A 20674-nucleotide genomic window follows, 5' to 3' on the forward strand; every position below is an offset into this window, starting at 1 on the left:
GAATATTTGAAATTCCAAATGCAAATCGTATATGGTTTATAATCAGTTCATATTCGTATTCGAGAAATTGATATCCTAGAACTTCCGAATATTAGAAAATTTCCAAATACTCGCCAGCCATCGTATACCACGCTGACTTGTATCATAAATTCGGCCATGGAAAAACCAGAATATCTGGACAAATACCAGGAAAACTAGGGGTGTGCGAATATTAGAAAATTTCGAATAGCAAATCAAATACCCTCTATTTGATTATTCGAACGGATCAAATGGTGTATTTTCAGAATTATATGAAACGAATTGAATATGTTCTCAGCTTTTTGAATAGTTTTCAAATAATGGCAGGAGGTTCAAATAAGGCCTGTCGTATTTTTTTTCGACAAATGTTCCAAATACAGCTCACACAGACGCTGCGCACCATCCTTCTGTGAAAAGTATGTCGGAGATGAAGGGTTCAGCATCACGACATGGTCCATTTCTGTGGTGGCATTCATAATGCTTGTACATGGCCTCTGAGGCTGGACAACATGGCAGGACTTGGGCAAATTCAGGAAAACCCTGCCCTGATGCTTGATCTCAGAAACCATGGCTCATACGTAGGTGCCACCAGTTTCTTTTCCTGCAATGTGGTTCTAGTGCCGTTGGGTACCCACCGGTTATTTAATGGGTACAAGGCTTCCTCCGGCCTGGTGCTCGGCTTTTCTGGGGTGTAATGCTTGGGAAAAAAAAAGTATGTTTGACCAAGCCAAGGAAATTGTAATTTTCCTATACCTATAACTTGGTGGTCTTAGAGTTAATACAGCGACTTTGTGTTGCGACCTGTCAGTGGAGATTGGTGTTGCGTCTTTTAGCAGCTATAGCTTGTGGGGCCCTGCCCGCCCCCCCTCCACCCCATGGCTCGATGCAACAGGTTGTGCGCACCATGCCCCCATCATTCTGCGTTTTTCGGATGTAAACGGGTGCATCCAAGTGCAGCATCGCCACGCATTTAACTTCACAAATTTTAAACCTATCGCACTGTACAGCAGTGCCACAACTGTCGCTTCAATGTTTCGCACGATTGCTAGCTTTGTACGAACAATCGCACAAGTAGCGAATATTAGTACTAATATTAGATTCGGGCCTATCACTATTAGATTCATATTCCATTCGGTTTTTAGCTACAGTAATCATATATATTATGATTGGCCAATGTAGCTGGCAGCAGTGGCAGCTTTTATAGGAGCATTGTAGCAGGATAGCATGTTGTACAGCCCAGTAGGGGTCAATTTACTGTCTGTGGCTATTTAAACAGCATTGTGTTCTATGCTCGTTGTTCCTTTTTTTTTTTCGTACTTTTGTTTGTATTTTTATTTCTTTCGTGATCACTGCAACTCGCAGCAAACAAGAGTCTTATACTGAAGTAAAAACGACTAGAAGCACTGGTTTATTTTCTAGCTTCAGAGTCATTGCATAAAATGTATTGTTCGCCTTTATTCTAACTGGAAAAATTGTATGGCACATGTAGAAAGAAAAAAGGAAGTTTCAGCATTGGCAAAAATTGCCTACACAACTGTCAAACAGTGTTCTTTTGCATACATTAAAAAATAAAAAGAAAGCGTGGTTGTGGAAACTTCTTAGTTGCACCATTTACAATAGTATTGCTGGCACTAATAGCTAAGAAGTGTTAACAGGGCACAACGACGGTTGATTATTAGTATCTGAATATGACAAGCGGCTGCACGTATGAAAGAAGGCACACCTTGATTTGCACTTCGCTGTTGCTCACGAATAGAAAGTGGCTGCCTGCATTCTGTCTGTTTTGTCAGCACAGGCATTGGCACGGAACTTCCTGCTTTCACACCATTCTTGACTTGCTTCTCTATGAACCTGTGGGCGACATCTGTTTTGCAGGAAAGAGGATAACTGCAGCCAAGCAGCGTGTTGACGTGTGGAATGGTGACGTGTCGTGACGAACTCGGGCCTTGTGCACCAGCTGACAAGGCTCCTGGACATGTACCAGTAGCCGCTTCTTGTGCTCCTGCAGGCCATGTAAAAGATGGAACTGTGGGGTCGAAGGGTGTGGTCACACCTTCTCACTGTAAATGGTTGTCCACGTAAGGCCATTGCCCTCAGGCAAATGTGTTGATGGCAGTAGAAGGTGTCTCCATGTTCTGCGAAGTGGGAAACAAGACAAACGATGGAGAGCCACAGCGTGGTTCAGTGGACTGAGAATGTGGGTGCGCCAATTGGCTTCGCTGTTTCATTTTTAGATGGCAACACAAAGTGTTGTATTCTAAAGGGTTCACTCGTTTGTTTATTGTTAAGTTTATTGTTACTGCCGGTAACTGTAAAGTCGTAGAAAGTTGGTTTGAAACCAAACCAGGTGGCAGTGCTTGTGACATGCAGCTGGGCTTTCCCATGAAGTGCAGAAATGTTGACTGATTGGTTTCGCTTCATTTTCAAACAGTGCCAAGTATTTGACCACAGGCACCGGCTATCAGCTGGTGGTTTCTTTCCAGAAGCACATACCTAATTGCTATGTCTTGCATATCCAGATCTATAAACCTAGCTGGAGCTTCATTGTTCCATACTCTTGCTTCGGCTTCTTTGATGTGTGATTACACCACTTTTTGTGTCCTTTGCTGGTTTTTATTGTCCTTGTTTGTAAGGGATCCTTTGCAAAACGATTTTATAATTATAAATCACCTTTCACTTTGCCAAGCCAGGCGTGTGTCATGCTTTATCCTGCACCTGCACCCTGTTTTTATGTTTGTTTTTATGCTGTCCCAAGGTTTGGAAATAAACTTTTGGAAATAAACCCCAGATGATAAAGTACCTGTGCTTTCCCCTTGCCCACTGTCGTGCACTCAGTGCTGTTAAAAAATTGCTCGCCAGAAAGCTATGTTTGATGCTGTATCCATTGCTTCATATTTTATGGATTGACCATGCTCCTTCTGTGCTCTACCTTATGTGCACAAAGTGGCAGAGAATCTGCACACAGGCTGCTCGGGCTTCTGTAATGCATTCTGATACTGTGTGAGCAGAAACCGTATTGTGCATGTGTGCCTGTTCTGCACGTCCAGTTAAAAGCCTTGCTGTTTGTTGCCACTGTCCCTAGTGTGTCGCCAGAAGGTTGCTCTCAGTAGCACAAAATCACTTGATAAAACTGACTGTGAAATTTGCATTGCATGGAATACCATGCTTGTTACGTCTTGTGAAGCTTTTCTGTAATTTGCTCCTAGCACCACCGTCGACTGAAGTGTTCCGTCCACTGTTGTTGTGTACTATTTGTTGTTTGTTCTAGAGTACAAAATATATCTTAAAACAATCGACATGACTCATCTCTTGGATGATTTCGTACCGCGAGGCTCTGCTGTAGTGAACTGTTTTGTACATACTCTAACCAAAATTATATTCATATTGCTAGTACCAAATTTTTTAAATGAAATTATAGTAATAACCATACAAGTGTTCTTAGCAATGAGATCGAAAAAGTGAAGTAAATAACTGACTTAAGCAGAGTAGTAATGTTCTGTGGCACATACATGTCTAAACCTCACTCACTATTGGTGTCTGTTTAAGGCGTATGATATGTCAGCCTCAGCCACAATCAAGTGTCTAGCCCAGTTACATATAGTTTGCTGAATATACACAAGGCCCTTTGCTTTCAGGTATTTTTCATGCTTTGTTAAAATTCAGGTACAAATCGTATTTACCTGCAAACCATTCCACAATTAGGGCTTTTATTACTAACACAAAGCATTAACGATAAACGTGTTTTGTTGCAGGACAAAAGATACCATATATGCAAAAACAAGCTTTAAATGACTGTCATTTTTCACCTGTGTGACCCTCCATGCTCGCTGCATTTCTGCTACACTTGTCTTTGCCATCACACATATTCTGTGGAAACATTCTTTCAAATCACACCCGACATTTGGAATGTGCAAAAGTGTTAAGGTAAGGTGTAGTTAGCAAGGGGAAGCACTTCACACAATGTTACCATAATGGTGGACCTTTGAAAGTACCAACACAGTTTTTGACCTTATTCCTAAATGAAGCCCTGCCTTGAAAGACAAGTGAAAAATTGCCATCATTTAACTGAAGAAGCTAAACTATCTGGTACTGTCCAAAACATACTTTAAATTATTCAGACTACATATTTGGGAAGCAGCTTTGGGTAGAAATCTGGTTTGACTCAAGCTACTTGCTTGGACGGGAAAATTCCAGTTGTACTTGAATGCAAAGGGCCCTAAATGTGTCACTATGAATGACTAGCTTGCAGTATTTAGGTAGTTTATCAGCCTGTCGTGACAATTGCAAAAATTAATTGCTGAAAAAGCTTTATCTTATTGACTCCAGTCTCTTCGTTACAAGGTATTAACATGAAAAATGCAATTTCTATTAATAGCCATTATACCTCATATTTATTCAGCCTGATACTTTTCATTTCCATTTCTTGGAGCCATGAGTCTCCAAGCCTGAGCATTCTGTTTCTATGCCTGATATGAAAATATAATAAAGTGCTGCTTCTCAATGTGCCCTTCATTTACTTGAGCACTTAAAATGCAACTAGCAGATACAGAAAGCTAGTGTGAGTTGCACAGCAGGATGGCTAGCCTTTTACCAGGCTACAGCAAATATGTCTGCAAGGGACATATGTCTGCAGCAAATATGTCTGCAGGGGACAAGAGCAGCAGGAGGAAGACTGGCTTAGGATGCGTTGTCTCGGCTTTTGCTTCAGTACCCACATTCCAATTGCCTGCCTCAGTGTTCTTGTCGTAAACCTGGCTTCTCTGCCACTAAAAATGGCTGATTCATGTTGTGCACACTTTTGGCTGAAGATTTTTTTTTTTTTTTCCCGTTGCAATTCTTATGGCCGAGATATTACTTGACATCCACCTGATGAAGCTCTGCAATCATTATGCGGTATAACGGAAAACAATATTGTAAATTGAGGGGCCTAAAGGGGCACTGCGATGATTTTCTCAGTACCGGTTAATATCATTAAATAGATTCATCATGCGTTCCAGAGAGCAGGACAAAAATAATTATTAAAATCGGAGCATGCAAACGCAAGTTATTCCACTCTGAAAGTTTGAAATGAAAAGCTCAGATGAAAATGCATTTCACTCGCCCATTTCACTCACCCAGTACCAAGGCTGGGCGCCACCAATCAGAACCGCGCCTAGCACACACGTAGCGGAAGCGTGCATGCAATTGTTGCTTTGTCAGGGCTGTAGACAGCCGCACATTTTGAAGGAGTCTTCCCCCCCATATACGCGGCGCTGTAGTCAGGGCAGGGGTGTCAACAACAGAGGAAGCTCCCCAATGTTTCTTTTTTAGTCGGACTGGAAGGCTGTCGGCCGTACCCCCCTCCGCCCCAAGCACGACTCGTCTCCTGTCCGGCCTTTCTCTTCACAATTTTGGGCAAGGTGTGCAGATGGGCTTTTTTTTTCACTGCTGTCTTAGTGTGGTTTGAGCCAACGTTTCTTGAACAGCGCTGGCCGCCACGAAGGTTTGAAGCGGAATGGAAAGTGTCCCCCTAGCTTTATTCTTGTCGCTTTGGGACGTTAAACTCCAACAAACCAACCAACCTTTATTATTGTTAGTTTCTGTTCGCTTTCCCTGCTTATTTCCAGTTTTTGTGGCATGTAAAAAGCTTTCAGTACACAGAGACATAATATTTTGTATCCATTTTGCAAGTATAAAGGAACAATATGCAAACCGGACGCCCAACCAATGAGAAAGGCAGCGCCCAATCTGGATGGCACCTCATTTCTGCTGCCGCAAATGGCCGCTGCGTTGCGACACCATCGGCTCGAAACAAGCATTTCTGGCGAAGATTAAAATATCAAATATTACGATTTCGGCGATCCCATTGCGCGTTCAGGACCCACAATGTCCTTACTCTGCATACAAAGAATAAAGACCTCATGCTTTATCTACGTTGCAGGGCACCTTTAACATCCCAAAGCGACACATGAGGGACATTTTAGTGTAGGGCTCCAGATTAAGTTAGACCACTTGGGGTTCTTTCATGTGCACTACATCGCATGGCATACGGGCGCATTTCGTTTTCTTGTCTCCCTCGAAACACTGCTGCCACAGCAGAAATTTAACCCCCAGGTCCTGTGGCTCAGTAGCCACGGTGGGTAAAAACAATACTCTTTTTTTTGCACTGTCCAGACCGTTCAGCACTCTCTCAAAAACACGTAAGAATTCTGAACCAATATTTATCCAATGTGTTTATGCAGTAAACTGCAGTTCATAACAGAAAAAAGTCCAAACTTTAGTGAAATGCTAAACATGCAGCTCTGATCCTACAAGCCACAATGAAGAACGAGGTATGGTAACCATGTCGCTCTTTGAGCGCATGGGTGAATTATGCTACTGAAATCTGCAAAAAAGTTTCATCCCATAAATATACAGTAGACATGATACATCTATCTCCAAGCACCCAATGTTACACTTTTACGGCTATCGCTGATGAATAAGAAGTTAAGTGTACACAAGTAAACTTCTTAGAAGGTAAAAACTCTCAAGAGTGCTGCAGGCTAGTTGGTTTGACAAGACTGAAAGGAACAACGTGGATACAAGACAATGAAGATGAACGACACAGGCTCAATGAAGATGAAAGACACCTGCGCTCTGTTGTTCACATTCACTGTCTAGTCTGCACGAGCAATAAAGGCCGGAACCACATGCTGTGCATTTCGTACATGGGTTTTAAGTGCCATTAAAAGGAGCATGTATCAATACACAGGTTGCATAGCTTAAAACTAGTGACAAAAGAGCTTTGAGCTTTCCTAACCTATTGCTGCTGCTGAACGGTTAGGCTGCCTTTTTTCAAGTTAAAGTGAATAAGATTGCAGTCAGTAATATGCGATTCCATACAGGTGAATAAACATTTTTTCCATATGCCATTGCACTAGCACATCCCAGAGAAACTCTGCATGAATAAAAGCCTGCACATACATGCAATTATGCATGTTACTTTATTACATGTGTCCTCTTTTCAGTCAAAAGAAGCCTGACCAAGTCAAGTTCTTGCCACAGAAAACATCTGTTTTGAGTTCAAATTAGCAGATTCCAAACTGCTCTCAACCATCACGATAAGCATCGGAAGTGTCTACAAAAGGTGCTAAAAAAATTGAAAGACAATTACGATGGTTGGTAATGCGAAATTTGAGCCCAGCTTTTCACACGCCACCTGCCACCGCTGGCAGGTGGCGTGTTATGCTGCTAGCCACCCTCCAGGATATCTTCCCATTGCAGTCACCTACCGGTTGTCCATTCCTCCGCTCTCGCCGTGGAAGGTGGCGTTTCGCTCTGCTACTACCTGCCAACACGCCACCCTATCAGGTGGCGTGGTACGCTGACTATGCAAACACTGAATGTAGCTATGCTCTAAAATAACTAGCTGACATGGGATGGTAGACATCTTAGTCTGGTGAATTTGTGCCATAACTAAGATAAAAATTAAAACTAAACCTCTGGCTTTTTGCCTCTGCTCTTGTTAACGATGGCCACAGGGGCTGACAGCTGGGCAAGTTCAAAGTTTTTCATGGCATCCGGAAATTTAGCACAAGGGAAGGCGTATCTTCAAGAGAAAAAGATGGTGTGTATGCGTATTTTCTTCAGAGTATTACGTCTTTCTTTATGCTAAATTCCCTGAGACCGTGATTTGTGAAAGCTGCATTAGCAATGTGACGAGTATGCCATGTTCAATTATAGGTTCAGTATTTACAAAAAAGAAAGTGCTGCTTCAAAACTACACCAAAAAAGTTTAAGCTGAAATGCATTGTGTAAACCTCAACCCCCGGATATTAGATGCAAATGCCACCCAGAAACTATTATCAATTAGTGATGGCTGATAGGCATACTAAGGCATGACAAAAAAAGTACACCATGCTACACTGCACTACCATTGTACAGCAAATTCAGATGGATGGGAAATTTATTTCAGATATCACACCATTCTAAGCCCCTCATATTCATGGGATACAGTTATCAATTTCGTAGTGCCCTTGTTTTCACCAAAGTAACTCTCATGTGAATATGTCACCTTTTGTTGACTTCGCAATAAGGCTGTATTGCATATGCAAAGCCATTCCTTTTTGTTCCGTTTTCTAATTTCGGGCAAAAATCAGGGAATAAGTTCTCTGCACAAATCGTGCACTAATCTGGCTCTTCCAAAAATAATTACATAATTCTTGTTTTTTCTGTTTATTCAGATCAACACAGAATTATTCTGCAAACGTATTTTATAGTGAGCTATAAATGAGAGAAATGATGAGGAATATGTTTACTGAACCACATTTTTTTTTTCTATTGATTAAAAATCGTAGCTTTTATACATTACAATTTTCATCCGCAGTACTTCTGTGTTTATGCTAGGCCAAAAAAATTGACAGACGATTATGATAGTAGGTAATATGAACTTTAAGCGCAGCTCTTCACGAACACAGATTATGCTAGGGAGAGAAGGCAATTGCTCTTATCTAACTGCCACCCTTGGGGATCTTCCCATGGCAGCCACTTTCCGATTGTCCATTCCTCTGCTCTCAACGTGGCAGTTGGCATTTTGCTCTGCAACTACCTGCCATGGCTGTCAGGTCGCATGTTACACCGATTGCGCCGATACCGCCGATGCCAACGATGCAGTATCCAAGAACGGGTGCCTAAGAACTGCGCTCAAAAATATTTACCTGCCATTTGGACTGCACAACAGCATTAGAGAAAGATGATGGCATGAGGAAATAGTTAAACAAACAACGGCAATAAGGCATGTTAGGCTAGTTTTTAACAGGAAAGTTTCAGATTCACCCAGAAGTAAAGCCACGTCTCCAATGACAATGGTTACAAGAAGTTCGGAACCAACCATTCTCTGAAATGGGCTTGAGGCATCTGTTACAGCTCCCCAACAGTGACTTCAGCTACTCACGATATACATTCTTGAGAACAGGTTTAACCAAATTCCTGCCATAGCCTCACACAAGGCTGTGGTATGTACAGATAAATAAATAAATTTAACTTGCTTGGGGCACAAAAATCAAGAAAAATCATATTTTACCCAGAAACTAGGAATCTTATTTATTTATTTATTTATTTATTTATTTATTTATTTATTTATTTATTTATTTATTTATTTATTTACCCTCAGGGCCGTTAGGCGTTACAGAGGGGAGTGGGAATAACATGCAAGTATAAAAAACAAAACAGCAGCTAGAAAAATTGAATATAGTTACAGCACACACTGGTATAAAATCAATAACAGAATTAACAAAAGGCAGCATTACACAAAACAAAACACAAAAGAAAGCAGCAGCTAATAAATTAACAAAGTTATAGACACATACTTATATAAAATTAATAACAGCGTTACGAAATGCAGCAGTATCCGTAATTACAGCAATATTCTGGGGAAGGTGATTCCAGCTGACACAAGTTCTGAATATGAATGAATCGTGAAAACATCTTGTACGACAAGGAGGGATCCAAACTTTGTGACGGTGATCAATGCGTGCGGAAATATAGGGTGGTCCTTTTAGTAACTTCTCTTTAAGATAAGGATTATGATAAATTTTGTGAAAAGTACATAATGAAGCTATTGACCTGCGATGAGAAAGAAGCTGTAGGGAAAGGTTAGTTTTCATGGCAGTTACACTACTAGTACGATGATAGTTGGAAAGTATGAAGCGACAACCGCGGTTTTGAATAGATTCTAAGTCAGAAATGAGAGATTCGACCCCAGGGTTCCACACCGATGAAGCATATTCCAATTTAGAGCGGACCAATGTTTTGTAAAGTAATAGTTTTAATGAACTCGGTGCACATGAAAAATTTCAGCGAAGGTATCCAAGCATGCGATTGGCGTTATTTGTAATGTAGTCAACATGAGTTTTCCAAGACAGGTTAGAAGAGACGTGAACACCCAGATATTTATAAGACGACACAGTTTCAAGAGTGATGCCATTGATGCAGTAGGTAGAGGGTGTATTAGATAGACGAGAAATGGGCAAATGCTTGCATTTAGTAATGTTTAGCTTCATATTCCACAGGTTACACCAATCCAGTACCTTGTTAATATCTGACTGAAGAACACATACATCATTATCATCATTAATTTCGCGGTAAATAACACAGTCATCGGCAAAAAGACAAATGGAAGACGATATATTAGTTGGTAAGTCGTTTATATAAATGAGAAAGAGGAGGGGCCCAAGAACGGACCCCTGAGGCACGCCAGAGCAAACAGGAGAGGAATCTGAATTGACGTTATTTGCTGTTACGAACTGACTTCGGTTTGAAAGAAAACAATGCAGCCATGCAAGCAATGTGGAATCAATGTTAAGGCTGTTTAGTTTAAGAAAAAGAAGCTCATGTGAAACCTTGTCAAATGCTTTAGAAAAATCCATAAATACAGAATCAGCATGGGACCCACGATCCAGAATGCAATGCAGGTCATTTGTGAAACATATGAGTTGCGTTTCGCATGAAAATGATTTACGGAAGCCATGTTGGGCATTAGTGAAAAAGCAATTGGATTCTAAAAAGTTGACAAGATGAGTGTAGATGACATGTTCCATGATTTTACATGGAATGCTGGTGAGCGACACAGGGCGAAAGTTATCAGGGCAATGTTTATCGCCAGACTTATGCAGCCGAATCACCCTCCCAACCTTCCAGTCATTGGGAATACAGCCTGTTTCCAGAGACTGGTCAAACAGTTTGGTGAGGATCATGGAACTGTACATCTTTGTGTTAACTAGAAATTTCGAATTAATGTTATCGACGCCACAGGAGGAAGAAATCTTAAGGTTTTCAATTAACCTCAGGATGCCAGTTGTCTCAAAAAGAATTGGATCCATGGGAAAAGCATCCAATACCGGACACTCCTGATTGGTAAGGGAAACATTGCCAGAAAAAGCAGCAACAAAAACACTGTTAAGAACACTAGCGCATTCATGAGGTGAAAATGCAACGCCGTCAGAAGATGTAAGTAGTATTGACGAACTATCTTTCTTGTTCACAGTGTTCCAAAACTGTCTAGGGTTATTAATCAGCAAAGCAGGCAAAGTACTGTTAAAGAAGGTGTCCTTAGCATTTTTCAGAGCTAATTTGTACTCAGCGGCCGCAGAAAGGTAACAGTCCCATCGTTGTTGCGAATTCGACGATTTCGCCGAGCGAAACAAACGTTTTTTCTTATTGGATAGTCTTTTTAGAACGTTGTTAAACCACGGTGATTGGCTATTACACCGCAAAATTCTTAGCGGCACAAATGTATTAGTGAGACGTTCAACAGTGTCCCTAAACATTTCCCAGTTAGTGTGGACAGAACGCTGTGGAAAATCTGGTAAATAACTGTTTAAGAAAAGAGCTAATTCACGATTAATAGCATCATAGTCCGCCCGCTTGTAATCTCTAATTGACTTGAAGATGTTTCGGCGATTAGGAATATTAATTTTTACATCGAAATGAAGCAAGGTGTGATCACTAAGACCAGGTAAGTACGAGATTGAAGCGATAAGATCCGGCGCGTTGGTTAGCACAAGGTCTAAAACATTGGAAGATGATGGCGTGATACGAGTTGGCTTAGTAACTAGCTGCGAAAGGTTAAAGTCCAAACAGGTTCGCAAAAAGTTATTGCATTCGGTAGAAAAGGGGTGAGGATACGGCGACGTATTAGCCCACACGATACTGGGATAATTGAAGTCACCAGCAAGAAGGATTGCCGCGCCCGGATAACGTACTGAGATCATGTTAAGAGCATCATGCAAATCTTCAGCGAAAGTTTCACACGAAGACGGGATAACACTCTGGTTAAACACTCAAGGGATGCTAAGATTGAGAACCAAAGAATTTACCGGCCATTAGTGAGTCCCAAAAAAAGTCTCCAGTTCTTCCGAGGTCCAAAATCATATGGATTCTTGTATATCTGCAGTGAATACAACACAATGAAGTGGTTCACTGCTACCACGTATGTTTGAAATTATTTCCACATATACCTTGAAATATAAATTCTGGTTTAAACCAGAGTGCAACATTGAATAGACAGCTAATAGCGACTAAAAATTAATGACTAATTTATGTTATTTGCTTCGACGCACGACTTTCGCAACAACAAACACTCATAAGGTACAGCCCCCGTCAAAAGTATACAGCCCAAGGGGTTTGCTTGTAAGATGTTTAACGGGGCTCCCTAGCACGTCTAGCAGTCCAAAGCTTGGGAGGATTGAGGACTCGAAGCCATTCATCTTTCGTGAGATTCGTATCCTTTTGACGGGGACTGTACATCAGAGGAACTGTAGCAAGCATAGCAATTAATGATCATTATGACAATCTGTTTGCATTTAACACAGGATAAGTATGTTTTAGAACAGGAACCAAAAATAAATGTATACTTGACCATAATATTCAGATTTAGAGCTTTTATGGTAGTTTAAACAAGTGCTGGAAAACATAATTTGCCATTTGCAATAGCTGATGAGTGCACCCTGCTACATTCTAGAGAATGCTGTTCACTCAGGCACTTGAGCTCTGATGAAATGGTGTCACAGCAGAAAAAAAAGAGTGCAAGCAATATAGTGGACATGCACATTTTTCTTATACTACTTGCTCTTTGACAGCGCCTCCACGACAGTGAGGCTCTGCATGCTAACCACTCACTAGCTTCACCTGTCTGATGACAAAGCGCACAGTTTTTAAGGTATTGCATTACATTTTTGCTGAGAACCACACAAATAAATCTAGAAGCACAAAATATTAATGACGTTGCCTGCTCAACTACTCTTCAACATTCTTTCATGTGCTGCTTAAAGATGCACAGATTAGAGGGAAACACACAAACAGAACAGGATTAAAATAAGTTTGCAGTACACTTACAATGCCCTCTTTTCCAAGACGTATGCGTTCCGTTTTGTTGATATGAGCCTCAATGCTAGTTTCACCATGTGTGATAAGCCGAGCGTGCCACATGGTGAGAGCTCCCAGAGCAAAGAAAATTCCAATGCAGATGAATACTGTGAACGTGATGTAGTATCTTCTCACAAAGTCCTGCTTTGCTGCCTCTGTACGATTGTTCTGCAATGTCATAAGCAGGTTAATAACTCCAAAGCAAAACACTTGAGGCACATGCAGATTTGAATCCTGTGCAAAGCACTGCTGCACACAAATTGAAAACAGCCTCAAGAAAATTCAGGCCATTTTTTGAGAATTTGCTGAAATACTGTCAAAATTTTATGTTGCTTGCAAAGCTGATTCTAATGCTAGTTCATTTTCTGCAAGTAATTCCTTAGCTAGCACCACTTTAAGGGGCCCTGCAGCATTTTCAAACTCTTGTAATTTTTCACGTCTTTGTTGCAACTGGATCGCTATCCATGCCAATGAAAATACACAAGCTTGTTTTCTTGTGCAAAAGGAGACGACAACATGTCCACACATGCATCATCAAAGAACGTGGAAAAGACGGCACGGCAGAGAATCGCGTGCGACGCATGTGCTCAGCTAGTTCTACCCTCATACTTTCCAGTATGCTAGCAAGGCTGCTAAAAAGTATAATCCTTTAGAAACATAAACAGAGCTGCTTAACTCTTTCCTTACCACGCTTATTCAAATCGTTTGAATTGAAGGATGGTGCGAATGCTTCATGTTCAGCAATCCAGGCCGCTTCCCGACAATTATCACCATTCAGTATGTCGCAAAAGGACTATACTTCAATTTTGGAATCGTTTTTTTCATCAGCCATATGTGGGAGAAGTTTTTATTTCGCATGAAACCTGTCAACACAAAGCGGTGGCAGCAAGCACAGTGCCCAAGATGGCATTCTTGTCTCACACCGACCCTGCTCAGAAACGGCAGTGTTCTCACGATTTCGTAGCATTGACATTTGGCTTAATAGGTGCAAGCAACAGCTTCGTGCAGAAAGATTTATTTAGTCTTATTTTAGTTTGGACTCAGATGATTGCTCTGCCCAGTCCAGACTATCGACAGGTGCCAGTCTGTAACTTTCGTTTCACCGCTGCTGAGGAGATTCACTGATTTCTGGACCTCTTTGAAGGTACCGGGCATGTTCTGAATGATTCTGGGCCACCTGCAGCATAGCGGACACGGTTTTCTCCAAGATGGCCCTGGATCAACCTTGGCACTGCACTGCGGATTAGTTGAAAGCATGGCATGCGAGCATTTTTTTTTTTTTGCTGACTAAAAGGTTCAGCATGAAGAGTGTACTTTGGATACTCGTTTCTGACAAAGTAATGCATTAAGCATACATTTTATATTTTTTATTCTCCTATTTTATGCTCGCACATATTTAATATTTTTGTGAAATTCTGTGCGAGTCTGACAAATTTTGCCAACCAAAGATTCGTAAGAAATATATTGTTACGCCGCACTGCAGTGCAGTGGAAAGAAGATGATGGACTCGATGGGCGCGAGACTTTTGCTTTTAATGCGACAGCGTTAAGGATCTCGTGTCGCAGAAAACCTGGAGCAGTCATCGGCGTCGTTGACCGCGAGCGAAAAATGCACGAAAAATACCCAGAGAGCAACTTAGGGCCACTTAGGTCACGTAACCTTGCAGTACCATCACAAACTGCCCACAGGATTGTGAGCAAACTGCGCACCATGGCAGCTGATTGGTTGCGAGAGGCGGCTCGGGAAGAGCAACCTGTGTCGCACAAGCCCCACCGGTGGCAGCACCTGCCATCGCAGGGCAGTGGTGCATCGATTAACCGCTGCACTAGTAGTGGTATGAGGACTGCCAGGGATCTATGAAAGCTAAGTAGAGAAAGACCGATTCTGTATTTATTGGCATTAACCCACTAAAGCTATTACGTCATATCTATAAGGCAGAGCGTAAGTTTCCCCTCCAATTTTTTGCTTTACATCATTGAAAACAAAGTTCTATTAGCTACACTTTGATGTGCTGCCATAAAGAAAAAATTTATGGGTGAAGAAAATGTTTACGCGCACCACCTTTAAATTGCCTGGTTTCGCGCGGTAAGGAAAGAAGGTTGGTTGGTTGGTTTATGGGGTTTAACGTCCCAAAGCGACTAAGGCTATGAGAGACGCCGTAGTGGAGGGCTCCGGAAATTTCGACCACCTGGGGTTCTTTAACGTGCACTGACATCGCACAGTACATGGGCCTCTAGAATTTCTCCTCCAAAGAAATTCAACCGCCGCGGCCGGGATCGAACCCGCGTCTTTCGGGTCGCTGTAAGGAAAGAGCAAACAGAAGGGTACTGCGGGGTCCCTTAGAACACTATGAATATTTGTGTCTTGCACAGGCCAAAACGACTGCCTGTAATTTCATCTTCACTCTGTTCAGTTGCAAGTAAATTTTAATTCTTTGAAATTAACAGCAAATGTCAAGACACAATTACAGTGGTAAAAAAGACATCTGTGAAGCTTGTAATCTTGCTCAGAACACATTATAAACTAAGACAAAGCTGCAAAAGATACGGAAACATGCTAGGGAACCACTCATGAAAAAGCCTCAATAACTGCTTCCATACCCCAGGCATATCTTGCAGAGTGACATTGGCAGACATGTCGAGGTTGCCAAGTTGAACCATAGAGTTGGAAAGACCAACACTTGGCACAAGGAGAGTTCCAAAGTACTCTTCATAGGCAATTCTGTAGCCAAATATCATTAGGTATATGATGCCAAGGAGCACATAGGAACAAAACATGAAGAAATATCGGTGTGTAAAGTGGCCAATGCAGTTGTTCAGCCAAGCTGTAAGGGCATTTGAGGAAAATGCATCACATTTGCTGATGTTACACACAGAGTATTGCCGTGGCTTTTACAACATCAAAAACCTCAGATTGCCAACTCATCAGTGGGCAAGGTCAAGACAGGAGATAAGAGGAATTATTTAAGATATAGGTTTGCTCACACTTTTTTTTTTTTGCAAAAGACGGGAAGTACCATAAGTAAAAGTGCAAATTAGGGCATAGGTTTCAAGATAAGGATGTGACAAAAAAAGAAACCTCCCTCCAGTCTACTGAGATAACAATAAGAGTAAAATATGCAACACGGCTAAGTCATGCATTATCAAAGGTCATTACTTTTTACCAAAATCGGCAACATGCTGTGACATGGGCAAGATTCATGCCAAGTGTAAGTGACGTCTAGGGTTGTGGCAGAAGCACAACATGAGGCACCACAGAAACACACAGCACTTGTGGTATTTCTCTTCTCGTGCCCTCTGTGTTTGCACCAAGCTGTTTTCATAATGTGTTACCAACTGGCCTAACAATCCACACTTTGGTAGCACCGATTTTTTACAGCTCAAGTGGCTCGGATGCTGACCCTGCCACTGCCATTGGTGCCAGCTCTAAGTGTGATCACTGGTTTTGGTTCTCTGTTCTAGTAGTGCATGCCACTAGCATTTAGTCATCCAAGCAGACCCCACTTAAGAATGTTGGCTGTCCCAACAGGGTTAGGCCAGAACTTGGGATTTTTGATCAAAAGTGGCTTATGACCTGCGAAACTCAAGGCAGCTGGCTAATGGCCCTCCATTAACACAGGATTAACAAACTAATTGCAGCAGAAAAGCATTCTGGGCATTCGATGCATTATCATCAATCTGTATAAAAAGCTAACAGTTATCATAGGTGTGTGGAGCTTATAACCGTGCCACACGCGCACAAGAAAAGGCAGTAAATGCTTAAGGGATTAATTTCGTTAATGCCATTATTTTCGGAGTTGGTGCTACACGTCCACATTTAATGACATTATCGAAAGTGACGATGACGATAACGCTTGCAAGGTAGTCAAAAGTTTCATCTGAATATAAACATTCCTAATCAGCACAATATATCGGGAATGTTGTTCAAATGTGATGTAAAAGCGATTTTCCAGATAATACGGCTGTTCCTGCTTTACAAGTCGAAAAAGTAGGCCTAAACTCGCATGTCAGCACATAAGTCGAGAGTAGTACCTGTCAATAAGGCTGGTTAAAATGGCGCTCTTCGCATCGAAAATGCGGTATAGATGCCTCATGTTAAGAATTAACCATTTCCTATTGGTTAGGAATTTGTTATTAACAAAGCTGCATGCTTTTCTGCGTGTGGAGTGGGAACGAGAGTTCACATTGCATGGGCGAATGAGTTGTGGCGAACTCAGTAGGTCTCGAATGGCAGTAAGGCTAATGCCATTAAATTTATGCGTGTGGCACCGCACGAATGCCATTAAAACTTATGGCAGTAAGCACTTAATGGCATTAAATCTGTCTGTGTGGCACGGGTATTAGATGCATTTCTGTGACCAAAACCTCACCGATATCTGCACAACAAAGAAATCCCTACTGCTTGCCAAGGTGCCATTTTGAAGCTTGAGCAGAAAAATCTGACAGCAGGAAGGATACGGCAGTGATGATCCATTTTCAGGATACAGCTATTGCACACACTGCAATGGTGGGCACGTGGAGGCTTTGGTGCAATGCACTTCTTGCATATAGAGACCACCTCTGGTATCATGGAAGCCTTCAAGGAGATGAAATAAGTGCAAATGCAATGGTCAACACAGCACACACAAAACTATGAAAACTCAGGAGTGCACTGACAAATGCAGAGTAGAGCACAGGCTCACAACAAACTGCAAGTGAGCATACTGCACAGGGGTAGTAAGGCAATCCTGCAGTTAAAGACAAGGGCAAAAGAACCAGGTTTTTCGAAATTCCTTGCAAAAGGCACATAAACAAGACGGCAACAACTGTGCGCTTTTATGTGCAGCCTTTTAAATCTGTATTAAGGATAAGCAACTGTGCCTGCTTTGCTCACTAAGGCAGTGTAATGGGAACTTCTTAAAGCACAGCACATCTACAATACTTGTAAACCTCTCTCTCTCAACGCTAGCGATCACAGTCCGCAAAAATTACAGATGTACGTGGTGTACTGCTCGCGTATTTCCAGTTTTTAGCTGTGGCACCTTAATGTCTAGGCAGTAACTGCACGTCGCGTTGACAGCTGAACTGAGAAATTGGAAACAAACGAAGGAAAAAATTCAGAACATGCCAACTGTTTCGCGTACCACAACAGAGCTCTAGACAGCAGCTACATACCTCAGGCGGCGTGCCCGGGTTCGTCGTCAGAGCCATCCAGTAATGAAAGACGATGTTGAGTAGAAGCCAGTGCCCAATGACTAGCGCGATGACAAGGACATACTTGTTATTTTCCCACCAGTAGGGAATGCCGATCAAGTATGCGATGGCAATTACAGTACATGCCACAATGGTAACTGTGCCGACAAATATCTGCACAGGGAAAAACACAAAGAGGTGTTATACAACTCTGGCTACCAACAAACAGATTTCGTCGTACCGGTCCCATGGCTTTTGTGAAGTGGTCGACGATCCAGAACAGTGGCTCCATACACGTGTCGCCAACATAGTAAATGTCGGCAAATTCATTGTAGACTAGAGAGTTGAAAACGATTCTGGGGTAGAGAAATTTATGCCGAACTCTGTACTTCAAACGCTCAAACCCGCGACGAATGTAACGAATAAATCGCATGACTCTATCCATCGGTCAAGTTGGCCTCGTGAAACGCGAGAACCCAGAACCTGATGCGCTCAGAAAAGAAGCAGACGACATGTCACCAACGGCCGCCAGCGACTACGCTGTCAAAAGGAACTTGTCGTCGCGCGAAACGCCGCCGACTGCTTTTCATACATATTTACGCAGCTAACAATTTCAAAGGGAAATTCATGCACCAAGAAGAAGAAACTACCACGAAGAGCGGATATTTTCCAATACACCGATTCCCGTCACTCCGTCACGGCCCTGCCCTGCCAATAACAAGCCAATAACAGTGTATTACCATGGTTGGCGGATCTGCTAAGAATTTGCAGTAAGCTTCTTTACTTAAACAATAAAAAAATCGCCTGTTCGTGAGTCCTACAAAAAAAATCGCAAAATATACGAATTAAATAAATTAGCATTCGAACTGGTGCCCATTGATTAATAATTGTTAAGCTTACACGCCTAGTTTCTTCGCCGCGTTGCGTTGGCGTTACCATTCTATACACCTTTCAAACCTGGGCGCTGCCATATTGTTTCCGGCGGCGGAACCGGTTTCTAGCAGTCCAGAGAGGAGGCGTTTCGCCGCTTCCACCGTGCTAGCGGGAGGTGCCCACTGCAGTCCAGGGAACAATATGGCAGCGCCCAGGGAGCCCTTTTATGAGGACTATGAGGACTATGGCTACTATGGCGTTAGGCGCGCCAAGTCCAAACATTATTGCATGCAGATACATGCAGCGCGTGTTTCGAAAGCGCGCTTTTCAAGTGGCATTGATACGCACCCTATCACTCCTCGCGCACATTTATCCAGATCTTTACAACCCAAACTGCAAACACTGTGGCCAACGTGCTACCTACGATCACATCCTGTGGGACTGCAAAATAGAGCCACCTCCGGGTGATCTAGTTACAGCTCCTTCTCTCGAGCGGTGGGAGACCGTGCTGGCTAGCTCTGACCCCAGAACGCAAGTTTTGGCGGTGGAGTGGGCTGACAAAGCCGTCGAGGGCTATGTACTCTCGACCACTTAACGCGACCTCTTGCCAAGCTCTTTCCGGCGAATAAAATGTTTTACAATCAACAATCAACCCAATCGATGGTTCCATGAACTGCTTAAAGGACACCCAGTTACACTTATTCTTTTTCTTGTTGTTGTTGTTGTTGTTACCGCCTAATTCAGCCTTGCGCCCTTCATTATTGACCAACGTTGTATTGTGATGTATCGTTTTTCATTTTATTGTATTGCATTATGTTTTGTTGTATTAACGTATTATTCTCAGATGCATTTGCTTTGTCCCCCCCCCTTATGTAATGCCTCAACAGAGGCCTTTAAGGGTAAAATAAATGATGATGATAAATGATGATGAATAAATAAAAAACAAAAGTATTAATCTCAGAATTTTTAGAAGCGCAAGAAAAGACAGGGAAGGCGGGGCCAAGTCGAGCGCGTGCTGTCTTCTCTGCCGCCCTGTTATTCGGCCGGACTGAACACAAGAGGCCATTATCATTACTATGAGGTTTACCCCGAAAGGAATGTCCCCAAGGTAAAAAATGGTTTCATATGAAAATGCGCCTTATGAAATCGGAAGGTGGAAGTATGAACACAGCTGTCTTCAAACGTCACGTGACCATGATACAGTCAAGCGTACCGTCAAACGAAATGTATTGGTGAGTGTGACTGAGGACACATCAATGAACCGAGAAGCCACCTCCACCCTCCAGAACATCACTCACCGTCAACCGCCCACCTTCACCCTCCAGAAAGCCCCCAACCACTACCACAAACATTTGCCCTCTACCCACCTTCACCTTCCAGAATCTGCAGCCCACCCACCACCAACCTACCTCCACCTTACAGAAGCTTCGCCCACCATCAACCACACACCTCCACCGTCCATAAGGCCCTACATCCACCACCCATCCGCTCACTTCCACCCTCCGGACGCCTCCACCCGCAAGAAGTCGACGCAGCACTGGAACGAAAAATATACGGCGAAATGCAGTTAAAAGTCGCAACATGAATGCGGTCATTGTAGACGTGAAACGAATAACTGCAGTACTGCTAACGCACATTTGTCGCATCACACCACATAATTTCATACGCATTTTTTTTTTTCACTTGTGACCATTTTTTTCCGGGGACTTTTTTTCCGGAGCCTTTTCTGC

General features: G+C 42.5%; 2 protein-coding genes across 2 annotated transcripts in view; one reads left to right on the forward strand and one right to left on the reverse strand.

Annotated features, from left to right (window-relative positions):
• Nucleotides 1-4519, forward strand: part of LOC149349835 (uncharacterized) — a 21920-nt gene extending 17401 nt beyond the window's left edge. Inside the window, exon 11 of the mRNA XM_089578833.1 lies at nt 1894-4519. Coding sequence (XP_089434959.1) covers nt 1894-1952 — 59 coding nt within the window. The 3' untranslated portion in view covers nt 1953-4519. The remainder of the gene's footprint in view (nt 1-1893) is intronic.
• Nucleotides 1399-18779, reverse strand: LOC149349836 (palmitoyltransferase ZDHHC16). The gene is made up of 7 exons (XM_089578835.1): nt 18313-18779; nt 18054-18245; nt 17358-17475; nt 15501-15724; nt 12871-13068; nt 11853-11923; nt 1399-2153 (listed from the first exon to the last, which is right to left on the reverse strand). Exons 1-7 carry the CDS (start codon nt 18514-18516, stop codon nt 2066-2068), a joined length of 1095 nt encoding a protein of 364 aa, XP_089434961.1. The 5' UTR covers nt 18517-18779; the 3' UTR covers nt 1399-2065.
• Between the last annotated feature and the right edge of the window lie 1895 nt (nt 18780-20674).

This window comes from Amblyomma mixtum, chromosome 3 (genome assembly GCF_055824585.1).
Source record: "Amblyomma mixtum isolate Tamu chromosome 3, ASM5582458v1, whole genome shotgun sequence".
Taxonomy (NCBI): domain Eukaryota; kingdom Metazoa; phylum Arthropoda; class Arachnida; order Ixodida; family Ixodidae; genus Amblyomma; species Amblyomma mixtum.

Coding starts and splice junctions, on each gene's coding strand:
- LOC149349836 (XM_089578835.1), bottom strand. CDS start 18,516: ATGGATAGAGTCATGCGATTTATTCGTTACATTCGTCGCGGGTTTGAG. Junction 13,069..15,500: donor CTCTGCAAGATATGCCTGGG/GTATGGAAGCAG, acceptor ATGACATTGCAG/AACAATCGTACAGAGGCAGC. Junction 2,154..11,852: donor TTGGGACTCACTAATGGCCG/GTAAATTCTTTG, acceptor CCCACTTCGCAG/AACATGGAGACACCTTCTAC.